The following is a 23,250-nucleotide window of genomic DNA, read 5'->3' as shown; positions in this document are numbered from 1 at the left end:
CATCGTATAGTCCTTTGGGTTATTTTCCACAATATACTTCAATATTACTATTGAAGAATATTTTAGCATCTGCTAAAGCAAAAACCTTTATCCCTTACTTTGCTGGTTTGTTTGGAATATACTGAACAAAAGAACAGTAACCCCATAAAGGTCACAACTCTTTGTCTCCTTTCACAAATTGTCCTACATATAAACGTTCTTGCAGTTCACCACAAAGGCATCCAATATTTGCCTTATTACAGCAACTTTATCAGTTACTCTTCTTTTTTACTTTGTACTCTTGTCGTCCAAATGGATACATAATAAAAGGAACAGAAATCTTCTGTAGCTCATCACAGCTCCCATAATCTCAATGCCAGTACCATCTGCTGTCCACAGTTCAGTGACATTTGTGTGGTTTGCTTTCTTAGTCCTGACAAGATACAGTAATCCTAACAGTGCCATTATGTCACACCTTGTAGTTTCCTTAGCATCCGTTTCTCTGGCATATTGTCTACATTCTTTCATAGATTGAATGTATAGGTTCATATATTTTACAATGTCATCAACCATCTACAGGCTATGTATTGTCCATAAAACCTCTGTTTCACTTGTGACCCCACTGGCAACACGTGTAGACCCAGGGGATACTTCCACAATATTTTTTCTTTTTGTTTTCAAAGTCACATCAAAACATTTCTTATTCCATTTACACATCCCCCCCTCCCCCACCAATAACAATGCCACCAGTGGAGAGTGGTTATTCAGTCATCTTCTGAATCATGGACTTGATCAGAATCTGAATCATGGTCACTTCGTGTGATAAATTCCTCTTCTTCTTCAGAGTCATCGTCTTCTTCAGAGTCGTCATCGTTTTCGTTGTCTGGTACAGAGTTGAACTCTGGATCCTCGTTGACTAACCAATAAAGCTTGTTGTCTGTCAGCTTTGATCTTGCCCTGCACAGTGATATACCCGCGTGCTATGTGCTATCTTTTGATTCGATGAGAAAGGAGCAAAGTAAAAGTGAAGGAAAAATTACTTACATGACCGGGCGCACAGCGTACTCTGTGCACTAAGATGACACACTCGCAGTTTATTTTAAATTACTGTAGCTCATGTGAACCTATGACAACACAACTTGTCACAGTGCTGGCTGAAACAATAATGCAGGAATAGGTAGGGGCTTGCTGTAGTAAAACAACAATGGAACTGTGCATGACAATGTTATTTGTGGTTGGCTCACTTTATACACAGGCATGCCCGCTTGAAGGTTAACAGTCTGCAAGCTATATTACTGCACAAAGGCCCACTGAATTTTAGATTTAACAATTTATGTTAGTAAATACAAATGTAATGTAAGGTAATGTAATGTAACTAAAAACATATGTAGCCTATACATAGCTTAAGGGTTGTATCAAAGATTACTATACATTATCATCATTTTATGTGCTAAACTGATACCAACAACATCACAGTTGTTACATATACAAACTTAGTTCTAAGCCACAAAGCAAGTATTTTAATTATCTCTGGCACTGTAAATCAACATTTGAATCAGGCATGTTGTTAAGCTCTGAAAAATTTAGGGGGAAGATGATACATGGTTTCTTGACCACACTGAAAATTTCTCAGCTAAGTTGTTTGATATTGAAGGCTATCTGCTATCACTGTGGTACCATCCTTCTTTTCTCATCTGAAAGTGTCTCTAGGATGCTGGGTGAACTCAGCCTTATCTCTCCTAAACTGTGTATCTTCTGCTGCATTACTGGGCTTTTAAAAATCATTACTGTCATGACAGTGGGGGAGATGTCTCTGGTTCTTTAATTGTACATTTCTGTTCTGAAACATCAGCTTTGGATCTGCTGTTGAACCTATTTTCCAGCAGTTTGATAACCCAATGAAGGTCTTGTGCCAGAAGATTAAAACATATGTCAGACTACTTTTGAAAGATTTGATGTTGACTGCATGTTGTAAGAATGTCCAAATCTCCTCTTTCATTTTTCATACCTACTTGATATGACTGTGCAGGCTTTCAATCTTGTTCCAAAAACATATTCTGTCATCTTCTTGTGATTTATTATACCTGTGTGGTATTGAGCATAAAATCACTTAAATGTTAAGCTTTTATTTACGGGAAGGCAATGAGAACATATATGACATCTTTCAAATCTTTTCTAATGTCGAATACCACGCGTATAGTCTCACAGTAACATGCATTACTGAAATTTTCTCCAGTTTTGAGTAACCATAAATGGGTAACTTAAAACACTTTGCACAGGCAGATCTGTGAGAAGGTTGTTCTAGGATAATGACACTACAATTTTTGACAAATTCTTTCATCTTTTCATCATTTTGATTGTAGTGCCCTGTCACAAAGGTTTTGTTATTCCACAAGTGCCCCCCGCCCCCTCCCCCAGCCATGGTTTTATTTTTTACTGTAGATAACAAAACTGTTTATCCTTTGTAAATTTGTTTAACATTTCTATGTAAATTGCTTTTCCTTCTATTGTGAACACTACAGATAGCAAATTTATATCAAAAGGAAAAAAACTTAATTTTGCTGCCTCTGCTTCAGTCACCATGAACTTTCTAGCCTCTAGCTGCAAGATCCTTGCTTCTGATATGTTCAGCTGAGTTACCTGAATTTTATGACAACATGACACTAACAATGAGCATAACCAGTGGCAACTGTGACTGCAGTATCATTTTAGACCTTCTTGGACACATCTAGGATTGTTTCTAGATGAAAAATATTTATAAACCAGAGTAAGAAAGATGTTGTGAAAGTACAGCTCATGTATGTCCAAAGATGATGACACCAATAATAATACACTCCTGGAAATTGAAATAAGAACACCGTGAATTCATTGTCCCAGGAAGAGGAAACTTTATTGACACATTCCTGGGGTCAGATCATCACATGATCACACTGACAGAACCACAGGCACATAGACACAGGCAACAGAGCATGCACAATGTCGGCACTAGTACAGTGTATATCCACCTTTCGCAGCAATGCAGGCTGCTATTTTCCCCTGGAGACGATCGTAGAGATGCTGGATGTAGTCCTGTGGAACGGCTTGCCATGCCATTTCCACCTGGCGCCTCAGTTGGACCAGCATTCGTGCTGGACGTGCAGACCGCGTGAGACGACGCTTCATCCAGTCCCAAACATGCTCAATGGGGGACAGATCCGGAGATCTTGCTGGCCAGGGTAGTTGACTTACACCTTCTAGAGCACGTTGGGTGGCACGGGATACATGCAGACGTGCATTGTCCTGTTGGAACAGCAAGTTCCCTTGCCGGTCTAGGAATGGTAGAACGATGGGTTCGATGACGGTTTGGATGTACCGTGCACTATTCAGTGTCCCCTCGACGATCACCAGTGGTGTACGGCCAGTGTAGGAGATCGCTCCCCACACCATGATGCCGGGTGTTGGCCCTGTGTGCCTCGGTCGTATGCAGTCCTGATTGTGGCACTCACCTGCACGGCGCCAAACACGCATACGACCATCATTGGCACCAAGGCAGAAGCGACTCTCATCGCTGAAGACGACACGTCTCCATTCGTCCCTCCATTCACGCCTGTCGCGACACCACTGGAGGCGGGCTGCACCATGTTGGGGCGTGAGCGGAAGACGGCCTAACGGTGTGCGGGACCATAGCCCAGCTTCATGGAGATGGTTGCGAATGGTCCTCGCCGATACCCCAGGAGCAACAGTGTCCCTAATTTGCTGGGAAGTGGCGGTGCGGTCCCCTACGGCACTGCGTAGGATCCTACGGTCTTGGCGTGCATCCGTGCGTCGCTGTGGTCCGGTCCCAGGTCGACGGGCACGTGCACCTTCCGCCGACCACTGGCGACAACATCGATGTACTGTGGAGACCTCACGCCCCACGTGTTGAGCAATTCGGCGGTACATCCACCCGGCCTCCCGCATGCCCACTATACGCCCTCGCTCAATGTCCGTCAACTGCACATACGGTTCACGTCCACGCTGTCGCGGCATGCTACCAGTGTTCAAGACTGCGATGGAGCTCCGTATGCCACGGCAAACTGGCTGACACTGACGGCGGCGGTGCACAAATGCTGCGCAGCTAGCGCCATTCGACGGCCAACACCGCGGTTCCTCGTGTGTCCGCTGTGCCGTGCGTGTGATCATTGCTTGTACAGCCCTCTCGCAGTGTCCGGAGCAAGTATGGTGGGTCTGACACACCGGTGTCAATGTGTTCTTTTTTCCATTTCCAGGAGTGTAATAATAATAATAATAATAATAATAATATAATAATAATAATAATAAAAATCTGTAATTATTGATACATGTTCAATTACCCGGAAGTTCCTAAATGCAATATAACATATACCGTACAGTTAAAAGGAAGTCACGCTTGATCAAGGTCCGCATCACTGTCCATTTTTGACCAGACATAACGTCTGAGAATAGAAAGAAATAATAATAATAATCATGACAAACATTACCTAAGTTAAAAATTCTATGTGAGAAGAAATTATTTTTCTTCTGTGCCTGTAACTTCACGGTATATATTCTTGTTGTTTGTTCTGCATTAACTGAAGTATGGCTTTCTGATCTGCATCACTAAAAGTAGCAATCGGTACTTTAAAATTACACAACTGACAAGGAAAAGTCTCATGGGTGCGATTGACTTTTTAAAACCACCTACACAGTAATGATTAATGTCACAGGTGTCAAGACCCCCCCCCCCTTTTCCCCTGCCTTTCACCCTGATGGATCCTCCTTTGTGAGTGATTGACAAAACAAACTTTCATAATTTCTTGTGACTGAACACAACCTTGACATTAGCAAAAATTTCTAAGCAGTGCAATGGTGTAATGGTTAAGTTTTTGGCTAGTATGCTGGGAGGCTGTGGGTTAAAATCCCATCAAAAACATTCTACTTCTTTCTTATATATTTACTGAAACCTCTGCAATCTTTTTTCTCAATTAACTGATTTAAATACAATTTTTTTCATTTCTAATCCTTGCTGTATCATTTTAATCATCGTTATTAACTTTTTATGTGCTCTGATCTCCTTACTCAATTTTATTCTTTTCTCATTTGGAATCTTCATTCATGTGACTTTAATTATTTTTACGTATTTACTTTGATTTAATTTCTTCCTTCTTGTTATTTCATATTTTTGTCCATGTTACAACAATTGTTACTCCTTTTATTCATTTTCCTTAAATTTCGTTTTGATTACCATCCAAAAATATGAATAGGTTATTATGTCATTTATTTTTTATTTGATGGACATTATTTTCAAACATTTACAACATATAAACAAAGATATTTAAAATTACTTAGACAAAGATTCCAAATGAAAGAAGAAGAAGGAAACATAGCAAAAAAGACAGTAAATAAAAAAGTTAATACAATGGTTAACATTATGCAGCTAAGTATTATAAATGAAACAATTTTTATTTAAAGCATTTAATTAAATTGAAATAGTAATTTTAGTCCTATCAATCTGCAACCTTCAGCATAACTTAACCTCAATTCTATGGCGTCACTTAGAATTCATTGCTAATTTCATGGCCGTAGTCATTCACAAGAAACTGTGAAATTTTGTTTTGTTGTTGCTCATAAACATGGTCCCACCAGGGTGAATAGCGGCAGTGTGTGACACTTGGTATCCTGACCTACACCACCATATAGATAGTTTCAAAAACTCAGTCCCTTCGTGGTGACCTCTCCATGGCAGTTCCACAGTATTTGTGGGTCACTATTAATGACATATAGATAATATAACAGTTTTCTTGGCATAGTCAGTCACTGTTGTTAGTCACTCTCGGGGAGGAATCTCTGCTTCCATATACTACTTTCAACTGAGCATTAATTTCCTCCTCAGTAAAAAGATAATCTTGTGATATGGTGCACATTACCATAAACTGAAGTTACAACCAAAAAACTGCTCTTGAACATAGAGCAATACATAATAAGCAACAAAACAATCTTCAGTCACTGGACACACTTTTGCATGTGCTTTGAATTGTTTTCCATATCAACTATGCTCATTCCTTTGGAATTATGAGACATTTCAACCTATTTTTCCCATGTTTCACTTTGCAGTGTTTTTTCAGTTTCATTTTTCTTCTAAAGAATTAAAATTCATCATTCCAGCTATAAAAGCAAGTACATTGAGAATCAACAATACCATAAGATAAAGAAAGCAAAAGTGACAAGAATTTATTTTTCCTGGAATGAGATTATATTGTTTTATATAATTCATTAGGAATTAGTTTTACAAATAGTTATGAACAAAAAATTGTTGATGTAAGCTTTGTGGGACATAATTTGACTAACAGAATTACACTTTCTGTCTCTTCCCAAATGTAGCTTGGCTTCGACAAAGTTCGTGTAACAGGTGTAGAAGTCATAGCAAAAGAGTCAGAAAGGAACACATTATTCACATTCTGGCAATGCAGTGATGTGGATACCTCAAGAGGAATTGATTTTGCACCACGAGGATCAGTGTTTGTTCGTTTTACTCATCTGCAGCATTTACCATTTGTCACTAGAATTTTGGTAAGTGTTAGTGGCTTGTCCTCTATTTATTTCAGGGTTAGTATGTAATCATTTGGTTCAAACAATAACTATTATTTTTTTTAGATTGAAAATAATGGTGCTCCACGACTGGGAACTGTTAGAATTTTCATGGCACCTAAATTTGATGAACGTGGTCTTTCAATGCTCTTTGAAGATCAGAAGGACCTTTTTGTTGAAATTGACAAGTTTGCTGTGCAATGTAAGTCTATAATATTATGGAAATATATGTAATTAATATATGTAAATATGTAAATATATGTAACTAATATATAAATATGTAAATATATGTAATTAATGATACGAATATAATAGAGGGAAACATTCCACGTGGGAAAAATATATCTAAAAACAAAGATGATGTGACTTACCAAACGAAAGTGCTGGCAGGTTGATAGACACACAAACAAACAAAAACATACACACAAAATTCAAGCTTTCGCAACCAACGTTTGCTTCATCAGGAAAGAGGGGGAAAGACGAAAGAATGTGGGTTTTAAGGAAGCTTGCTTGTGGCTGTGTATATGCGGATGGATATGTGTGTGTGTGTGCGAGTGTATACCTGTCCTTTTTTCCCCCTAAGGTAAGTCTTTCCACTCCCGGGATTGGAATGACTCCATACCCTCTCCCTTAAAATCCACATCCTTTCGTCTTTCCCTCTCCTTCCCTCTTTCCTGATGAAGCAACCATTGGTTGTCATTTGGTAAGTCATATCATCTTTATTTTTAAATATGTAATTAAATACGTAGCCTTTGACAACTCTGCTGTTATTTACATCATGATTCTTAGTACTGGTCATGGCTAGCATAATGTTCTTTATTAGACTCTTGATTCCATACTTTTGAATTCTATGTTGAAAAGAAAGTGGTTGAGTACTAAAGAATCCATTCTAATTATACTTGTCTCATATAAGCTGCTTTCTTGAACAGTGTGACAATACCATCATTTAATTTTTAGTAAATTACAATAATAAAAATTCCAGCATGGAAATAATAATCTGAAAATAAAAATATGTAAACAGTATCCTGCAGTTGAATAATAAATTGTGCAAAGGTTCACACAAAAACTGAGGAAAACATACCAGCTTTCACTCTTATCTAAGATTAGTATTCTCTCTATCTCTCTCTCTCTCCACACACATGAAATAGTGGAAGGCCAAGAGACAGAATTAGGGGGGAAATAGACTGTTCACAGTGGTCACTAACCTGTGAGGAAGAAAGATTGAGAAACATGAAGGGGAAATGGGAGAACACTGTCAGACAGACGAGGAAAGGCATAAGGCATGGAAATTACAGGAGAGAAAAACGTGAAGGTGTAATCAAAGGACCCATATATCATGGACAGTGAATCAGCTGTTGAGATGGTGAATGCTGTCATGCCAGCTTGTGTAGCAGCTGAGTGGTTTAGTTGGACAGAGGCCAGTCATGTGGATGGGCAGTTGCTTAATGGAAATAATCATGGAGAATGCTGCATGGTAATTGTAGCCCAACAAGTACATGATGCAGATCGTTTCATATGTGGGACTACTTGTGATAGCATAGGAAATGCCTGTATCTCGCCTGTAGTAGGAGATGGTCTTCTGCATAGGTCATCCACAGAGGCATGAGCCATGGGAGTGGCAGAGATGAGAAGAAACTGTGTAGAAAATCTGTATCTGGACTAGTTTGGCAATTGTTCTTTGGGTACTGAAGAATAACAAAAGGAAAAAGCATCTATGAATAAAATAAGTCAACAACTGCAGGCAAATAACTGATTATATATTTAACCAGCACTGAGCAGTTAAAGAAAGAACTAGTAAGACTTAGTAGAAATAATTGGGAAGTATTAGTATATGGACATTTCAATACTGAAATCACCTTGGATAATGCTGATGAAGGACAGTGATGTCCAAAATTGGCTTCTTCCCTGCAATAACTTTCCTAACAAGAGTAAAAACATATAGTTCAACAGCAATTGATAATTTATTTCTAAATACAAGTCTTATTAATGAAATAGATGTGAGCCCAAAGTTAGCAGTGTATCAGATCATGATAATCAAATGGCAGTAGAATGCATTCTCATCAGTAGGTGTAGTTAAGAACGAAAAATTTCAGTTTCACAGAGTTATAATTGCTCACATAGAGACATCATTCAAAAACAATTTACTGGATGAACAATGGCAAGAAGTTTACCAGGAGCTCACAGGTGGTAAGAAATTTAATTATCTCCTAAAATAATCATACACTATTATGAATTCTGGCTTCATTTCAGTGGATCTAGTACAATTACAGAGGACTAACTGTAATCAGGATTTAAAGGTGAACGATAAGCATTTTTACAAAATTGTCCATCACATAGTCAAAAAAATAAAAACCATGCACTGTGTACCAAAACTCTAAAATTTCAAGGGCAAAGCGAAGGCATGATATGAATACACTCAGTAAGGCAAATTATATTCAACTCACTGATGACAGTAGCAGCAAGAAAGTTGATATTATATTCAAGTCTTTGGCAGTGAAATTCAATTAATTCTTCTATACAGTGCTGGAAACATAAGGGCACACACACAGCACATCAGAAGCATATCCATTAGATTTCCTTATTCAGGGACCGCATGTTTCACCAACAGACACAATTTTAGTCAAATTAAGCAGTTAACAGATCATAAACATTATTACATGACTGAAAAGCAGTAACACTTCTGACCAGTATGGTATTTCAATCAAAATACTAAAATTTGTGCTTACTATAGCCTCCATCCTTGCCACCTTCCACCTTGAGTTATCTTTGCAAGCAGTTGATAAGTCAATATGTATTTCCTGAAAGGTTGCAGTGGATAGCAGGTCCACTCAGTTATTGAAGTGGAGGTAAGCTAATGACTTCTAACTATAGGCCTGCCTCTCTGCTTCTCATGATATCAAAAAATTTTAAGAAGGAAGCCCATAATAATAGCCTTTCTGTCAATAATCTTTTGCCAACAGCTCAGTTCAGCTTATATAAAGACTTCTCTGCTGAGAGAGCAATGTATAATATCACATACTTAGTTCAGGTAGAACCAAACAAGAAACTGTTGCCTGTTACCATTTTCTGTGATCTCTCGCCAATGTCTTCAGTTGTGTAGATCAGAAAATTCTGGTTGTGAAACTAAAATGTTAAGGCACTAATGGCATTCCTCTTGCATGAATGTAATCATACCTTAATAACAGAAAGCAAGAGGGACACATTAATACCCGTAAATGATATGAAAAGAATAAAACTAAATTTGAAGTGGGGGATATTAAATATGATTTCCAGCAAGGTTTGGTACTTGGCTCACACTTGTTCTAGATCTGCATACTTGGTTTACTGTAGACATTGGATGACTCTTCAAAAACCATAGTGTTTGCTGCTGATGCAAGTGTACAGACAGACAATCTAAACAAATCCAGACCACGCAAAGCCAGGAAAATGATCCAGTAAATGTACACATGGTTCACAACAAGCAACTTAACCCTTAATCTCAAAGAAACTCATGTTAGTCAATTCCATACAGATAAAAATGACTGTCAGGACCAGGAGTAGAGATCAGTGGGCACACACATTATGTAACTGTGTATGTGAAATTCCTTGGCTTCCAGAAGGATAACAATGTGAGGTGGCACTAGCACATTTTGCGTACATTGTCTCTATACTGTCATATGGCATATGGTTCTGGGGCAGTGCAGATAAAGTAAAAATGAGAATTTGCTCTACGGTAAGAATATTGTATAAAGTTAATAACTGAATACTTTAAGGAGGCTTCTGCAGTTTCCATCAGATTTTTATACCACGTGCTAATATAGTTACTTCGTAATAATATTTGTAGTTATTAATAAGAGTGAATTTAAGAATGCCTGACAAATATTAAATAGAAATATTAAAGAAATCCATGTAAATTGTACGTTCCTGTCTAAGATTCAGAATGGTGGAAAAATCCATAAAAGTTTGCAGGTAGACCTCATGCAGCAAACTGGAAATCGCGCAGTTCCAGACTGTAGTGCCTAGAACCACTCGGCCACTCCAGCCAGCGGCTTTTTTCAAGGAACTTCTTTCTGCTAATGTACACACGTATATTCCAGACATTTCTCCTAAGAGTCTCCGGGCATATTTCTTTGATGTGTATCTAGATATCTGCAGTTTTGTTTCAACTACATGTAGCTCAAGTTAACCAAGTAGTTACTGCTGATGATGTGTGTCAAGTGATGTCCATTGTCCCCTGGAAACACTGACTTATTCCTCATTCCAAAAATATCCCCACCACCACCACCACCACCACCACAAACACACAAGTGGATTTTTACATACCTAACTAACAGTAGTATTCAGTTTAGCAATATATATTAACAAAGCAGCAGAACAATAACAACCAGTACTCGATCAACAACTGAGAGCTCTGCTGCATGAATGCAGCAAACAGTAAGTGAGTGCACAGCCAGTACACAAGCAAGGGCTTGTTCAAGGTGTTTTTGCATATTTGTTTGTGAGTAATACCTGTACTGAGCTGCACTAGTGTTGTGACTATGTGACTTGTGTGTGGTTAACCAATAACGGCAGACATTGAAAGAGCAGGAAACATATTTTGGCTATGGCTCCCTTGCCTAATTCTGTGTGCTCACCTACACCAAGTCCTCTCTCTATTACCGTCATGCAGCAACACTACTAAGTCACTGCTGGACTATTTATTCTTTGCATTTTTCTGCTCCTGTTAATATATACAGCTAAACTAAATACTGCATTATACTGATTTCGAATTACTCTGTTGAATTGGTGCATAAAATTCCACCTTAAAAAAATTCTGATTGAAACAGGAAAGAATTCGACAGATTCTGTTTATATTGGATATCACATTACATGCATTTTGAGTAGTATTTGTTTGGACTGACTCCATCTACACATTGCAAAAACCACATTCTTCTTGACTTGTTCCACATTCCTTCATTACGATATTTATGTAACATATGTGGATGAATAAATGGCAGGACTGCCAAAAAATTTCAACAAGCATTGTGCCAACGGAAATGAATCCAAAGACATAACAATGGGCAGTAACAAAGAACAAAAAGAAGACACACTAAAGAGGGAAGTGCAGAAGTCCATTTGAGTCTTTAAAATAAGTTGTATCACAGTTAAGCATTGTACCACAGCAGTTCCACCATCAACATCTAACAGACAGAAGACTGCCTTTTTGGCAAATACAGTACACAACTGTAATAAAACTGTCTGAAACATGAATTTGCCAAAGCCATTAAACAGAAATTGTTTTTGAAGTTATTTTTTGTTTAGAGGTATTTTAAATTCTCAGTACCCAGTTAATACTTAAGTTAATCTAAGTGTTAATGTCAGAAATACAGTTTGTGTTATTTCTCTCTCTACTTGTATTGAGGAACATTTTGTTACAGATTTACAGTGTGATAATTGTTGAATTACTTGAAATCAAATCGTCATAACTTCTGAACGGTTTGCATTAGGACATTCAAACTGCACAGTTGGATGTGGGGTGTGATGGTAGTTAGTATGCACATGCACACACATCTTGTTGTTGTCAGCCATTTGCATGTGAAAGAAAGTAAAATTTGCACATTTGAGGGACTGAGAATCAGCGCTTTGTGGTTGAGAAGTCTCTCCATCCTCAATGGGTGACTGTGTGGTGTGCAATGTCCAGTCATTGGTGCAATATTCCTTGATGGAACAGTGACTACCAGATGGTACATGAAGATTTGGAAGATGATTTCATCTCCTTTATCCAAAGTGACCTTGATTTCGACAAGATGTGGTTCACACAAGATGGAGCTCAACCCCACTGAAGCAGGAGAGTGTTTGATGTCCCAGTGGAGCACTTTGGGGACCACATTCTGGCTCTGGGGAACCCAGAGGCCACTGGCATTGGCCTCGATTGACCGCGTGGTGCAGTGGTTAGCACATAGGACTCGCATTCGGGAGGACGACGGTTCAGTCCCGCGTCCGGCCATCCTGATTTAGGTTTTCCATGATTTCCCTAAATTGCTGCAGGCAAATGCTGGGAAGGTTCATTTCAAAGAGCATGGCAGACTTCCTTCCCCATCCTTCTCTAATCCGATGAGACCGATGAACTCACTGTCTGGTCTCCTCCCCCAAAACAACCCTCAAATGACCGCAATATTCTAGGAATCCAAACGCATGCAATTTCTTTTTGTGGGCTACATTAAAGACAAGGTATAGAGCAATAACCCCAAAACTATTTCTGAGTTGAAAACAGCCAATCAGGAGGTCATCAACAGCACTGATGTTCTGATGCTTCAGCAGGTCACACAGAATGTTGCTATTCATCTGCAACACAAAATCATCAATGATGGCAGGTATATCGAACATGTCACAACGTAAATTTGATTATCTTTAGTGATGTTTAAATTATGAATAAAGTTCAATAATTTTTGCCCTGTATGTAACACAATACACAATAAGGTAAAAATTATATGCACTGAGTAGTACAAAGAAAATAAGATGAGGTCCTTTCTTTAAGTTTCGCTTTCCTTGTTATGCAGCTGTAAAGTAAGAAATAATTTAAAATAATATATATTTGAATTTTTATTTGTGTTAGTACTTTGCTACAACAGTGAAATATATGTTTTTAAATTTATTTACTAGATGGCGATCAAAAAGAATATGTTCCTTTAGATTGTAAATGTCATTTGAAAGTCTATGACTTGCAACTGCATTTCAAGAGAGTAGGTGGTAGATATATGTTAATAAATTAAATAAATAATATTTCTGATATATGTGACCACAAACAAAAATTAAATAAACATTCTCAGAGATATGCTGCCAAGAAAAATAAAAATCTAATGTAAAATTTTAATGTTCGCTCACATTTATGGAATTTGTTAAAGTCTCTTTTGTATGCTGTCACTTAATGGCAGTTCATATGTAGTAATTTACTTGTGAGCAGTAATACTACAAATTATTTGTTATATCTAAAAAAAAAGTTCAATGCTAGATTCTGACACCCTATTCTTATTGTTGCAGTGAACAGTGGGCGAAACATCATACGTCGTAGTTCAGCGGAGTCATCTGTAACAATACCATATCAGCGTTCATTTAGGAATTTAACAGGGGTTGGAGATAAACCTGAGGAGGCTTCATATACATTCTGTGGCTGTGGTTGGCCACAACACATGTTGATTCCAAAGGGGCAGGCAGATGGATTACCAGCAGAGTATTTTGTGATGGTGTCTGATGGTGCTCAAGACAAGGTGAGTTCTCTCTAATGTCTGTGCTGCTTTCTGCATAGTTTACAGATTTCATTTATTTAAAAATGGAACACTCATAGAATTAGTAGGGGTATTACTGTGGTCCTGATTTCAGCTACAAGTATATGAGAGTAATGTGGGCAACGAGCACAGTGTGAGCAGTAACTTGTGATGAGAGGTGAAGAAATAGTGTTATGATTTGAATTTGTGTATATTGCAACTCACCACATAGAGGAGGCATTGAGTAACAGACAGGCACATTTAAAAGTAAACTGTTGAATGAGGTGTAGAGCTAAGACTAATCAGATGTAGAAACACATACACATACACATGGCCACTGTCACTTCTGAGCAGTGAGACTTGGTGCATATTGTTATTCCATCCTGGATTTTCCATTGTCTAAACAGTATGACACTCATTTTGAAGTTAAGTAGGCCTAAACCAGTTAGTAATTATACACCTGCATGTTTGTTAACCTTTTATTATGCTTTATTGTGTTGTTAAGTTGATATGTCTGATATCACTGTAAAATGATGTATGGACAATAAACAACTAACAAATTTGAGTCCAAGCTGATTCCTGCAGTTTTGTGGTTTGATCATTTTGAGACCCATTGTCATAAATGTTTCATGCCAGAAATCTATTTTAACATGCAATTCAGTTCGTATTTCATGCCATATCATAGCATCCAAAGTGTAAACTTACATTATTAGGTGTTGGCTCCTCAATTTGTCATAATACATGCTGTGCAAGGGCTGTTCAAAAGGTATCTGACTTATATAAAATCAATCTTTATTCAGATACAATTGTTAGGCGATAATCACCTTCAAAGTAGTTCCCTTCAGCTTCTTCACTCCTCTCCCAATGCTGCTGCTACTGCTGAAAGCATCACTGTAAAGCCTCTTTTGGTGTGGTGCACAGCTGCTCTGTTGTATTATGTATAATATCTTCCCCATTTTGAAATCTGGTCCTTATCATAATCTTTTTCAGTTTGGGAAAAAGCCAAAAGTTACTCAGTAGTAGGTCAGGGGAACACAGAAGTTAACAAACCACAGCTGTGTTGTATTTGGCCAAAAAATCTTTGAATTAATTGAGAATGATGAGCGGATACAACATTGTGGTGAAGGTGCCAACTGTCCTCTGCCCACAAGTCTGGGCTCTTGAACTTGCATCGCACTGCTCCATGAAGGCAGTGCACAACCTCTTGGAAGTACTCCTTATTGCCTTTAGTAGCTTCTGGGGTGTAGTCATGATAGACTATGCCATTTGAGTCAAAAGAGATGGTCAGCATGACTTCAACACTGCTGTGGATCTGCCTCACTGTTTTGGGTCTTGGAGATGATGGATGCTTCCATTGTGATGAGTGGGACTTTGTTTTGAGTCACATCCATACACCCAGAACTCATCACCAATGATTACTGTGTTAAGAGAATTGGGATTACTGTTCACAGCATCAAGTATGTCCTGTGTGATCTTCTAACAAAGTTGCTTGTGCTCTGATGTTAGCAACTTTGGCACAAATTTTGCTGAGATTCTCCTGAGGTTCTGTTACAAATGGATTGAATGGATCCAATACTTATTTTAATCTTGTCTGCATGTTCTCTGAATGTGATTTATCCATCCTGCATCAGCAGGATCCTTACGTAATCAATAACAATCTCACTTGCTGATGTTGAGGACCTGCCTAAACATGCTTCAGTCTTCATTGATGAGCAGTCATCTTTGAAGTGGTTGTACCACTCCTTTACCTGTGTGGTATCCACTGCTTCATTCCTAAGCACTTGTCTAATCTTGAGGATTGTTTCAACTTTAGAATTAACTGGCTTGAAACAATATTTGATGCAGTAATGTTGTCACACTTTTTCTGTCATTTTGCCTACAACACAAAATCCAATAACTACCACTTACACATGTTCACTTGTTAATGACTAGCCAGCAACTGGTTGTTTCTGTAGTCATGAAACAAATCAGACATGTGCACTATTTGTGCCAACAAACTTAGAGAGTATGCATGCCCTGACACTATTGTTGGTTTTGGCAGTAAAAAATAAGGTAAGATACTTTTTGAACAGGCCTCATATGTCTTTTTGGTGTCCAGAAGGACAGGCATGAGTATTTTACTTTTCTCCTGGTACTTCTAATAAGCATTTTTATGTAAAAATGAGATTAATAGTTTATTTGCAATGTCTAAATCCATGTTGTTCTTACTGAAGTGTAGATTCAGAAGATTTTCTTGTTCTGTTCTCAAGTGACTGACTAATAGATTTGTAGATCATGTGATAGCAAAAGTTATACCTCTGTAGTTAGTGCATTTCTTCCTATCATCCTGTTTAAACAGTATGATGGTTATTTCTTATATTCAGATGCTGATTATTACATTTTATTTCCACATGATGTTGAGCCCTTTGTAGAGCTATTATTAACCAAACTATCCAAGTATTATGATCATGTCTGTACTGAAGTAACTGAAATAGCTGTCTTGTTGTTTTTCAGTTTATTTACTGCTGCCTCGATTCTAGATCATGTCAAACTATCAGCACTTACACTGCCACAAAGATGCCACCCATCACTCAAAGGAGTATCATACCCTTTGTAGTTCAATAGTACTGAATTATGTTTCAAATTCCCATAATAGTATGGTCTTGTCTCTTGCAGGGCCTGTTGGTCAAGCAGTAAAGTGCTTCTCTGGAAACCAAGGTGTCACAGGGTCAAATCACAGTCAGACCTTGGATTTTTCAGCCTTTGTCTTAACCTAGTTTCACATGTAAATGATGTGAGGAATTACCAGAGAAGACATATGGTTCGGATTCCACATTAAACTGTAGTTTCCATTTTCCTGTTTGGATAACTGGGGAAGGTTAGAGACAGGCAAGTCACCAACGTGGCATCCAATTGGAAGACTTGCACCAGGCCAATGAGCCACATGAAATTATTGTCTCTTGTGACCTCATCACAGAATTTTTTTCTTAGTTGTGCTACAAAGCAAATTTTTATTCCTAATGTAAGGAAGAAGTAGACTGCTACTTACACACACACACACACACACACACACACACACACACACACACACACATATGCACGTGGCAGTCGTATCTGTCAGTCGGACCAGACTGAGGTGTGCTTGTGTGTGTGTGTGTGTGTGTGTGTGTGTGTGTGTGTGTGTGTGTGTGTGTGTGTGCGTGTGTGTGCAGTGTAATGTGTCATCATTATGACAAGTAGCAATCTATGTTTTCCTTACATTGTTGATATTCCAACCTGGGGTTTTTATTGTTCAAATTTTTATTCCTGTTTCACATTATTCTTATAGCAACCTATTATTTGCATATCTACACCCTAGCTACCACCAACTGTTTGACCTATAATTTTTTCAGCATCGAAACAAACAGTTTCTTTTCTCCATAACTTGAGGTCTTTTGTCTGGTACAATACACCAGTTACTTTAAACATTGCAGCTGTTTGATATTATACAGTAATAAGCACATATTACTGCCCTGGTAATGGAGATGAATTCTGAAACCTTACTTTGGATGCTCGTGCTGTTTGCTGATATCATATTAACACTAGGATATAATTATTACATCCTGAAAATGCAAAACAAAAGGTGCTGATTAAGAGGAGTGGAAAGTCCATGTGTATGTGTTTTTGTCTACCTGTTGGAGGGTGATGGGGAGTATATCTGAATAAAATAGAGCTCCTTACAGAACCAGGTAGGATACAGAAGATAGCAGAGTGGATTTTTTTTTCAGATACATGCATAGCAGAGTGGATTTTTTTTTTCAATTATATGCATTATCTCTTTTGCACCCTACAAGAAAATGGTGCATAAAATTATTTATAAAGCAAATTACACTTAATCAGCTGTCTGTAGCCAGCAAGTATTTATTTATCATATCAACCATTGACATTTAGTTGAGAAAAGATAGGAGCAACTGGTTATTCTATAGGAATGATTGATTGATAATCCAAAGTTTTTATGTACAAAACTGTCTGAAATGGAATTAAAATCAAATAATGAAAATCTACTTATAATAATGAATATCTACATATTAAACAGCAGCACTAACCATCACATGCAACAGTCACACAACTCCTTAGATTTATGAACATGTAATTACTCTGTCTGAAAGAAAAAGGATGAAGTGGGCTTAATAAGGATTAGATAAATAATCACAGACTGCTGTGACAAGTAATTAGATAAATAATCACAGCAGCTATGCCAAGCAAAAATTAACAATGTAATAATGAAATGCTATCTAGACAGAAGATCTGAAAACCTGAGAAACTAGAAATGTCAGAGAGACCAGCTGATAAATCAGAGGAAAAACAGGATATGGAGTTGTTGGTAAGGCAGATATCAGGAAATAAAACATGCAAAAACAGTGATGAGGCTGAGCGAGAGAGAGAGAGAGAGAGAGAGAGAGAGAGAGAGAGATCCTGGAAAACAGCAGAATTACACTTTCTTTTATCACATGTTCTAATTTGTATACAATTGGAAAGATCTACATAAGAATACAACTAGTGTACAACCATTATTTATCAGTTGTTCTGTTCATAATGTCAAATGATGTTAATTTTTTTTAGTATGTAGTTGATAGATTGACAACTCATACATTCAGTGAAAAACCCATTTGAAGTTCAAACTATAACTAGCCTGAAATTCTGTTTTTGCAAAGACAGTCAACAGTTACTAAGCAGATTGCCTCTGGAAAAATTTTGAAGAAAGATGTTCTGCAACTGGTAGAGAATGATTAATGTCTGTCATAATTCCTCTTTGTTCATGGACCTAACAATGACATTATTTTCACTTATCTGGAAACACACCTGGTCCAAGAGATACAGTAAATATGTGTGTGTGTGTGTGTGTGTGTGTGTGTGTGTGTGTGTGTGCATGCATGCAAGTGTGCATACTTACAGCATCTCATACATAATTCAAAGAACACCTAAGTATATTATTTGTGTTGTTTTAATGGATTCAACTGTGGGTTCTTTCAGTGACATGGTATATTGTATAGACTAAACAAAATACATTTTTGCCTTGTTCCTCAAAACTTCATGTTGGTTATGAAACTGGTAAGTCAACTCAATGAATCTACAGATACAGATTTTTATTGTTTTGTTTACTGTTCATTAAACTGAAAAATGCATTGTAAACTTATGGAAGTGATGCCAGTTTAATTGCATGTTGTTTGCTTAGTCATATTGTTCATTATCTGGACAAAATGTTCACAGGTTGACCAACCTCCATCAGATAATACTTGTCGACCTGCTCATAGCTACTGTGGCATTCAGAATCGCAACTATCCAGACAGTCGCAACATGGGATATCCTTTTGATCGTATGCCACGTGCAGATGCCAGTACATTACGTGAATTCCTGACACCAAACATGGGCTTGATTGATGTGCGCATAGTACACCATGAAATTACCCTTGACCACAAGGGGCAACCAATGGACTGTACATGATCATCATGTATTGTCTATCCAGCACAACAGATGTGCAGGATGGAACATTTCTTATATATGAGACATAACAGTGAAAAATTATAAGATAGTTACATTTTTAGTTTCCTTCCTTCAAGCTTTCATTTCATTATTTGTGCATATTGTATAATAATTTCCTGTTGTATTGTTAAATTATAAAGGGAGTTTTGTAAATCTCTTTCTCGTTTTTTAATTGACATCAGTGATTTTGTTCTGTTCCCACTGATTAGGTTTACTGCCAAAATGAAAAAAGTGACAATTGTGTAATGAAATTATTTTATTGTATTTTTCAGCCTTGGTTCGTATAAATAGTATTGTGGCTAGTTTTGATCCTCAGTAAGTCATCATCAGATGGCACTCAGCATGAAACTGTGAGCACCTTCTTCGCCTGTACAGTTGATAAGTTGACAACTTACAAGGAAACAAAATTGGTCATGATACTGTTTGTGTTATCTGAGGCTCAGGAACACAGTAAAAGAACTTTATTGTTTTTCTTTCATTAAAATAAAAGTGAAACAATCATGTCCCAAAATTTGAAAGTGTGCAGTGAAACACTTAATAGATGAAAACTATGTTGTGTATGTCAAGATCTAATTTAGTTGGTGTGAAGCTGCTACTGAAAAATAAACTGATGGCCCTTGCAACCCACCAACATGACACAGCAGGTGAACCTGAAATAGTTGTGGCATAATTAACACATAAAACAATTTCACAGAACATGTAGCTAAGTTAAACTCGAACTTAAAATATACAGCAAGCTGCTTCAGAATAAAAGTGAACTCTTCATCTAGTCAGAAACCACCCCACTAATACTGACAAAATTTCAAGACATGTGAATATAGTAGATGAAGTTAACTTCATCCGTTCATTCTGTAAATAGGTAATACCAGTCATAAGTACAAAAATAAAATAGTTAAACAAGAAGTGGTTGTCATGATTCTCCAAAATTGGTACTATTTTATCCACCTACATAAGAAAAATTGAAGGGCAAGGCCAACAATGTCACCAAAAAAATCGGCCTTTGTGTTTTCCCATATGGTGGAGCAAGATTATTTTCTTAATCAAGGGACAAATTACAATTAAGAAACCAACTTGACACTATCAAAGAACTAATGAAAACTAATATAGATTCTAAGTTGGCATGTTACCCCAAATTTAAGCTGCTGTCACACACGACAACATGAATTACAAAGCCAATCCAAAACAATGTAAACACCTGGAAACAAGTCAGTGAGAATTAGCACTCAGAAAACAAGGTTTTTGTATGAAACTTCCTGGCAGATTAAAACTGTGTGCAGGAACGAGACTCGAACTTGGACCTTAGCCTTTTGCGGGCAGGTGCTCTACCAACTGAGCTACCCAAGCATGACTCACGCCCTGTCCTCACAGCTTTACTTCTGCCAGTATCTTGTCTCCTACGTTGTATGTTAATAATCAGCAACAACCTTTTATAGAAGTTTGACTGGAGTCCAGAAATAAATGGTTCAAATGGCTCTGAGCACTATGGGACTTAACTTCTGAGGTCATCAGTCCCCTAGAACTTAGAACTACTTAAAACTAACTAACCTAAGGACATCAGACACATCCATGCCGAAGGCAGGATTCAAACCTGCGACAGCGGTCGAACGGTTCCAGACTGTGGCGCCTAGAACCGCTCGGCCACTCTGGTTGGCCCAGAAATAAATGCTCACACTTAATTACACAAATGTTAAATGATTTTATGTCATATTTTGAAGCAACATTTGGCAAGAAAAAAGGAAACATTTCTCAAGATCCTAAGATAAAGAGAGTAAGAATGTAGCTTATTAAACACAGGGGCTTATTTTCCTAATTAATAACATAGAATGTTGCTGACAAAGTAGAGCTATATGCAGTATTTTAACATTTTTAAGTAACAAAGAACAATAATGAATGAATCCACCAACAACAAAAAAATCATTTTGTATTTCATAGAAGCAGAATAGTAAAAACATAAAAAATTATTTAAGGGTATACACCAAATATAAATGTTTTCAGTAACAGGCCAAACCTCTGATCCAGATCACAAGGTCATTGAAGCAGAATAGGATACCATACCATCTAAAACTCCCAAAAATAGACATAAAATATATCTACACTCCTGGAAATGGAAAAAAGAACACATTGACACCGGTGTGCCAGATCCACCATACTTGCTCCGGACACTGCGAGAGGGCTGTACAAGCAATGATCACACGCACGGCACAACGGACACACCAGGAACCGTGGTGTTGGCCGTCGAATGGCGCTAGCTGCGCAGCATTTGTGCACCGCCGCCGTCAGTGTCAGCCAGTTTGCCGTGGCATACGGAGCTCCATCGCAGTCTTTAACACTGGTAGCATGCCGCGACAGCGTGGACGTGAACCGTATGTGCAGTTGACGGACTTTGAGCGAGGGCGTATAGTGGGCATGCGGGAGGCCGGGTGGACGTACCGCTGAATTGCTCAACACGTGGGGCGTGAGGTCTCCACAGTACATCGATGTTGTCGCCAGTGGTCGGCGGAAGGTGCACGTGCCCGTCGACCTGGGACCGGACCGCAGCGACGCACGGATGCACGCCAAGACCGTAGGATCCTACGCAGTGCCGTAGGGGACCGCACCGCCACTTCCCAGCAAATTAGGGACACTGTTGCTCCTGGGGTATCGGCGAGGACCATTCGCAACCGTCTCCATGAAGCTGGGCTACGGTCCCGCACACCGTTAGGCCGTCTTCCGCTCACGCCCCAACATCGTGCAGCCCGCCTCCAGTGGTGTCGCGACAGGCGTGAATGGAGGGACGAATGGAGACGTGTCGTCTTCAGCGATGAGAGTCGCTTCTGCCTTGGTGCCAATGATGGTCGTATGCGTGTTTGGCGCCGTGCAGGTGAGCGCCACAATCAGGACTGCATACGACCGAGGCACACAGGGCCAACACCCGGCATCATGGTGTGGGGACCGATCTCCTACACTGGCCGTACACCACTGGTGATCGTCGAGGGGACACTGAATAGGGCACGGTACATCCAAACCGTCATCGAACCCATCGTTCTACCATTCCTAGACCGGCAAGGGAACTTGCTGTTCCAACAGGACAATGCACGTCCGCATGTATCCCGTGCCACCCAACGTGCTCTAGAAGGTGTAAGTCAACTACCCTGGCCAGCAAGATCTCCGGATCTGTCCCCCATTGAGCATGTTTGGGACTGGATGAAGCGTCGTCTCACGCGGTCTGCACGTCCAGCACGAACGCTGGTCCAACTGAGGCGCCAGGTGGAAATGGCATGGCAAGCCGTTCCACAGGACTACATCCAGCATCTCTACGATCGTCTCCATGGGAGAATAGCAGCCTGCATTGCTGCGAAAGGTGGATATACACTGTACTAGTGCCGACATTGTGCATGCTCTGTTGCCTGTGTCTATGTGCCTGTGGTTCTGTCAGTGTGATCATGTGATGTATCTGACCCCAGGAATGTGTCAATAAAGTTTCCCCTTCCTGGGACAATGAATTCACGGTGTTCTTATTTCAATTTCCAGGAGTGTATTTAAAAAGAAAAGAAAACAGATAAAAATCACTTGAAACTTGCCTAACTAAGGCAGTTTCCATTTCTTCCATACTAACTATGTAAGCATCTGCATCTACATCTACATAAATACTCCACAAGCCACTGTATGACGCATGGAGGAAGGTACCCTGTAGCACTACTTGTTATTTCTTTTCCTGCTCCACTCACAAACAGAGTGAGGGAAAAACAGCAATCTGTATGCCTCTGTTTGAGCCCTAATTTCTAGTATCTTATCTTTGTGATCCTTAAGTGCAATGTATGTTGGAAGCAGTAGAATCATTTGGCAATCAGCTTCAAATTCCCATTCTCTAAATTTTTTCAATAGTGTTTCTCAAAATGTACATTGCCTACCATCCAGGGCTTCCCATTTGAGTTCCCAAAGCATCTCCATGACACTTACGAACAGGTTGTGCTTATTGTTGTTGTTGTAGTCTTCAGTCCAA

The 23,250-nt window shown here is 38.8% G+C and overlaps 1 protein-coding gene across 1 annotated transcript in view; it reads left to right on the top strand.

The window, feature by feature from the left end:
* Positions 1-19,229, top strand: part of LOC126100761 (phenoloxidase 2-like) — a 66,013-nt gene extending 46,784 nt beyond the window's left edge. The window contains exons 10-13 of the mRNA XM_049911382.1: positions 6,337-6,525; positions 6,610-6,745; positions 13,543-13,769; positions 18,996-19,229. Coding sequence (XP_049767339.1) covers positions 6,337-6,525; positions 6,610-6,745; positions 13,543-13,769; positions 18,996-19,229 — 786 coding nt within the window. The remainder of the gene's footprint in view (positions 1-6,336; positions 6,526-6,609; positions 6,746-13,542; positions 13,770-18,995) is intronic.
* Positions 19,230-23,250: the final 4,021 nt, after the last annotated feature.

The sequence above is a fragment of the Schistocerca cancellata genome, chromosome 9, assembly GCF_023864275.1.
Source record: "Schistocerca cancellata isolate TAMUIC-IGC-003103 chromosome 9, iqSchCanc2.1, whole genome shotgun sequence".
Taxonomy (NCBI): Eukaryota; Metazoa; Arthropoda; class Insecta; order Orthoptera; family Acrididae; genus Schistocerca; species Schistocerca cancellata.
This window is presented reverse-complemented; position numbering and strand designations above follow the sequence as displayed.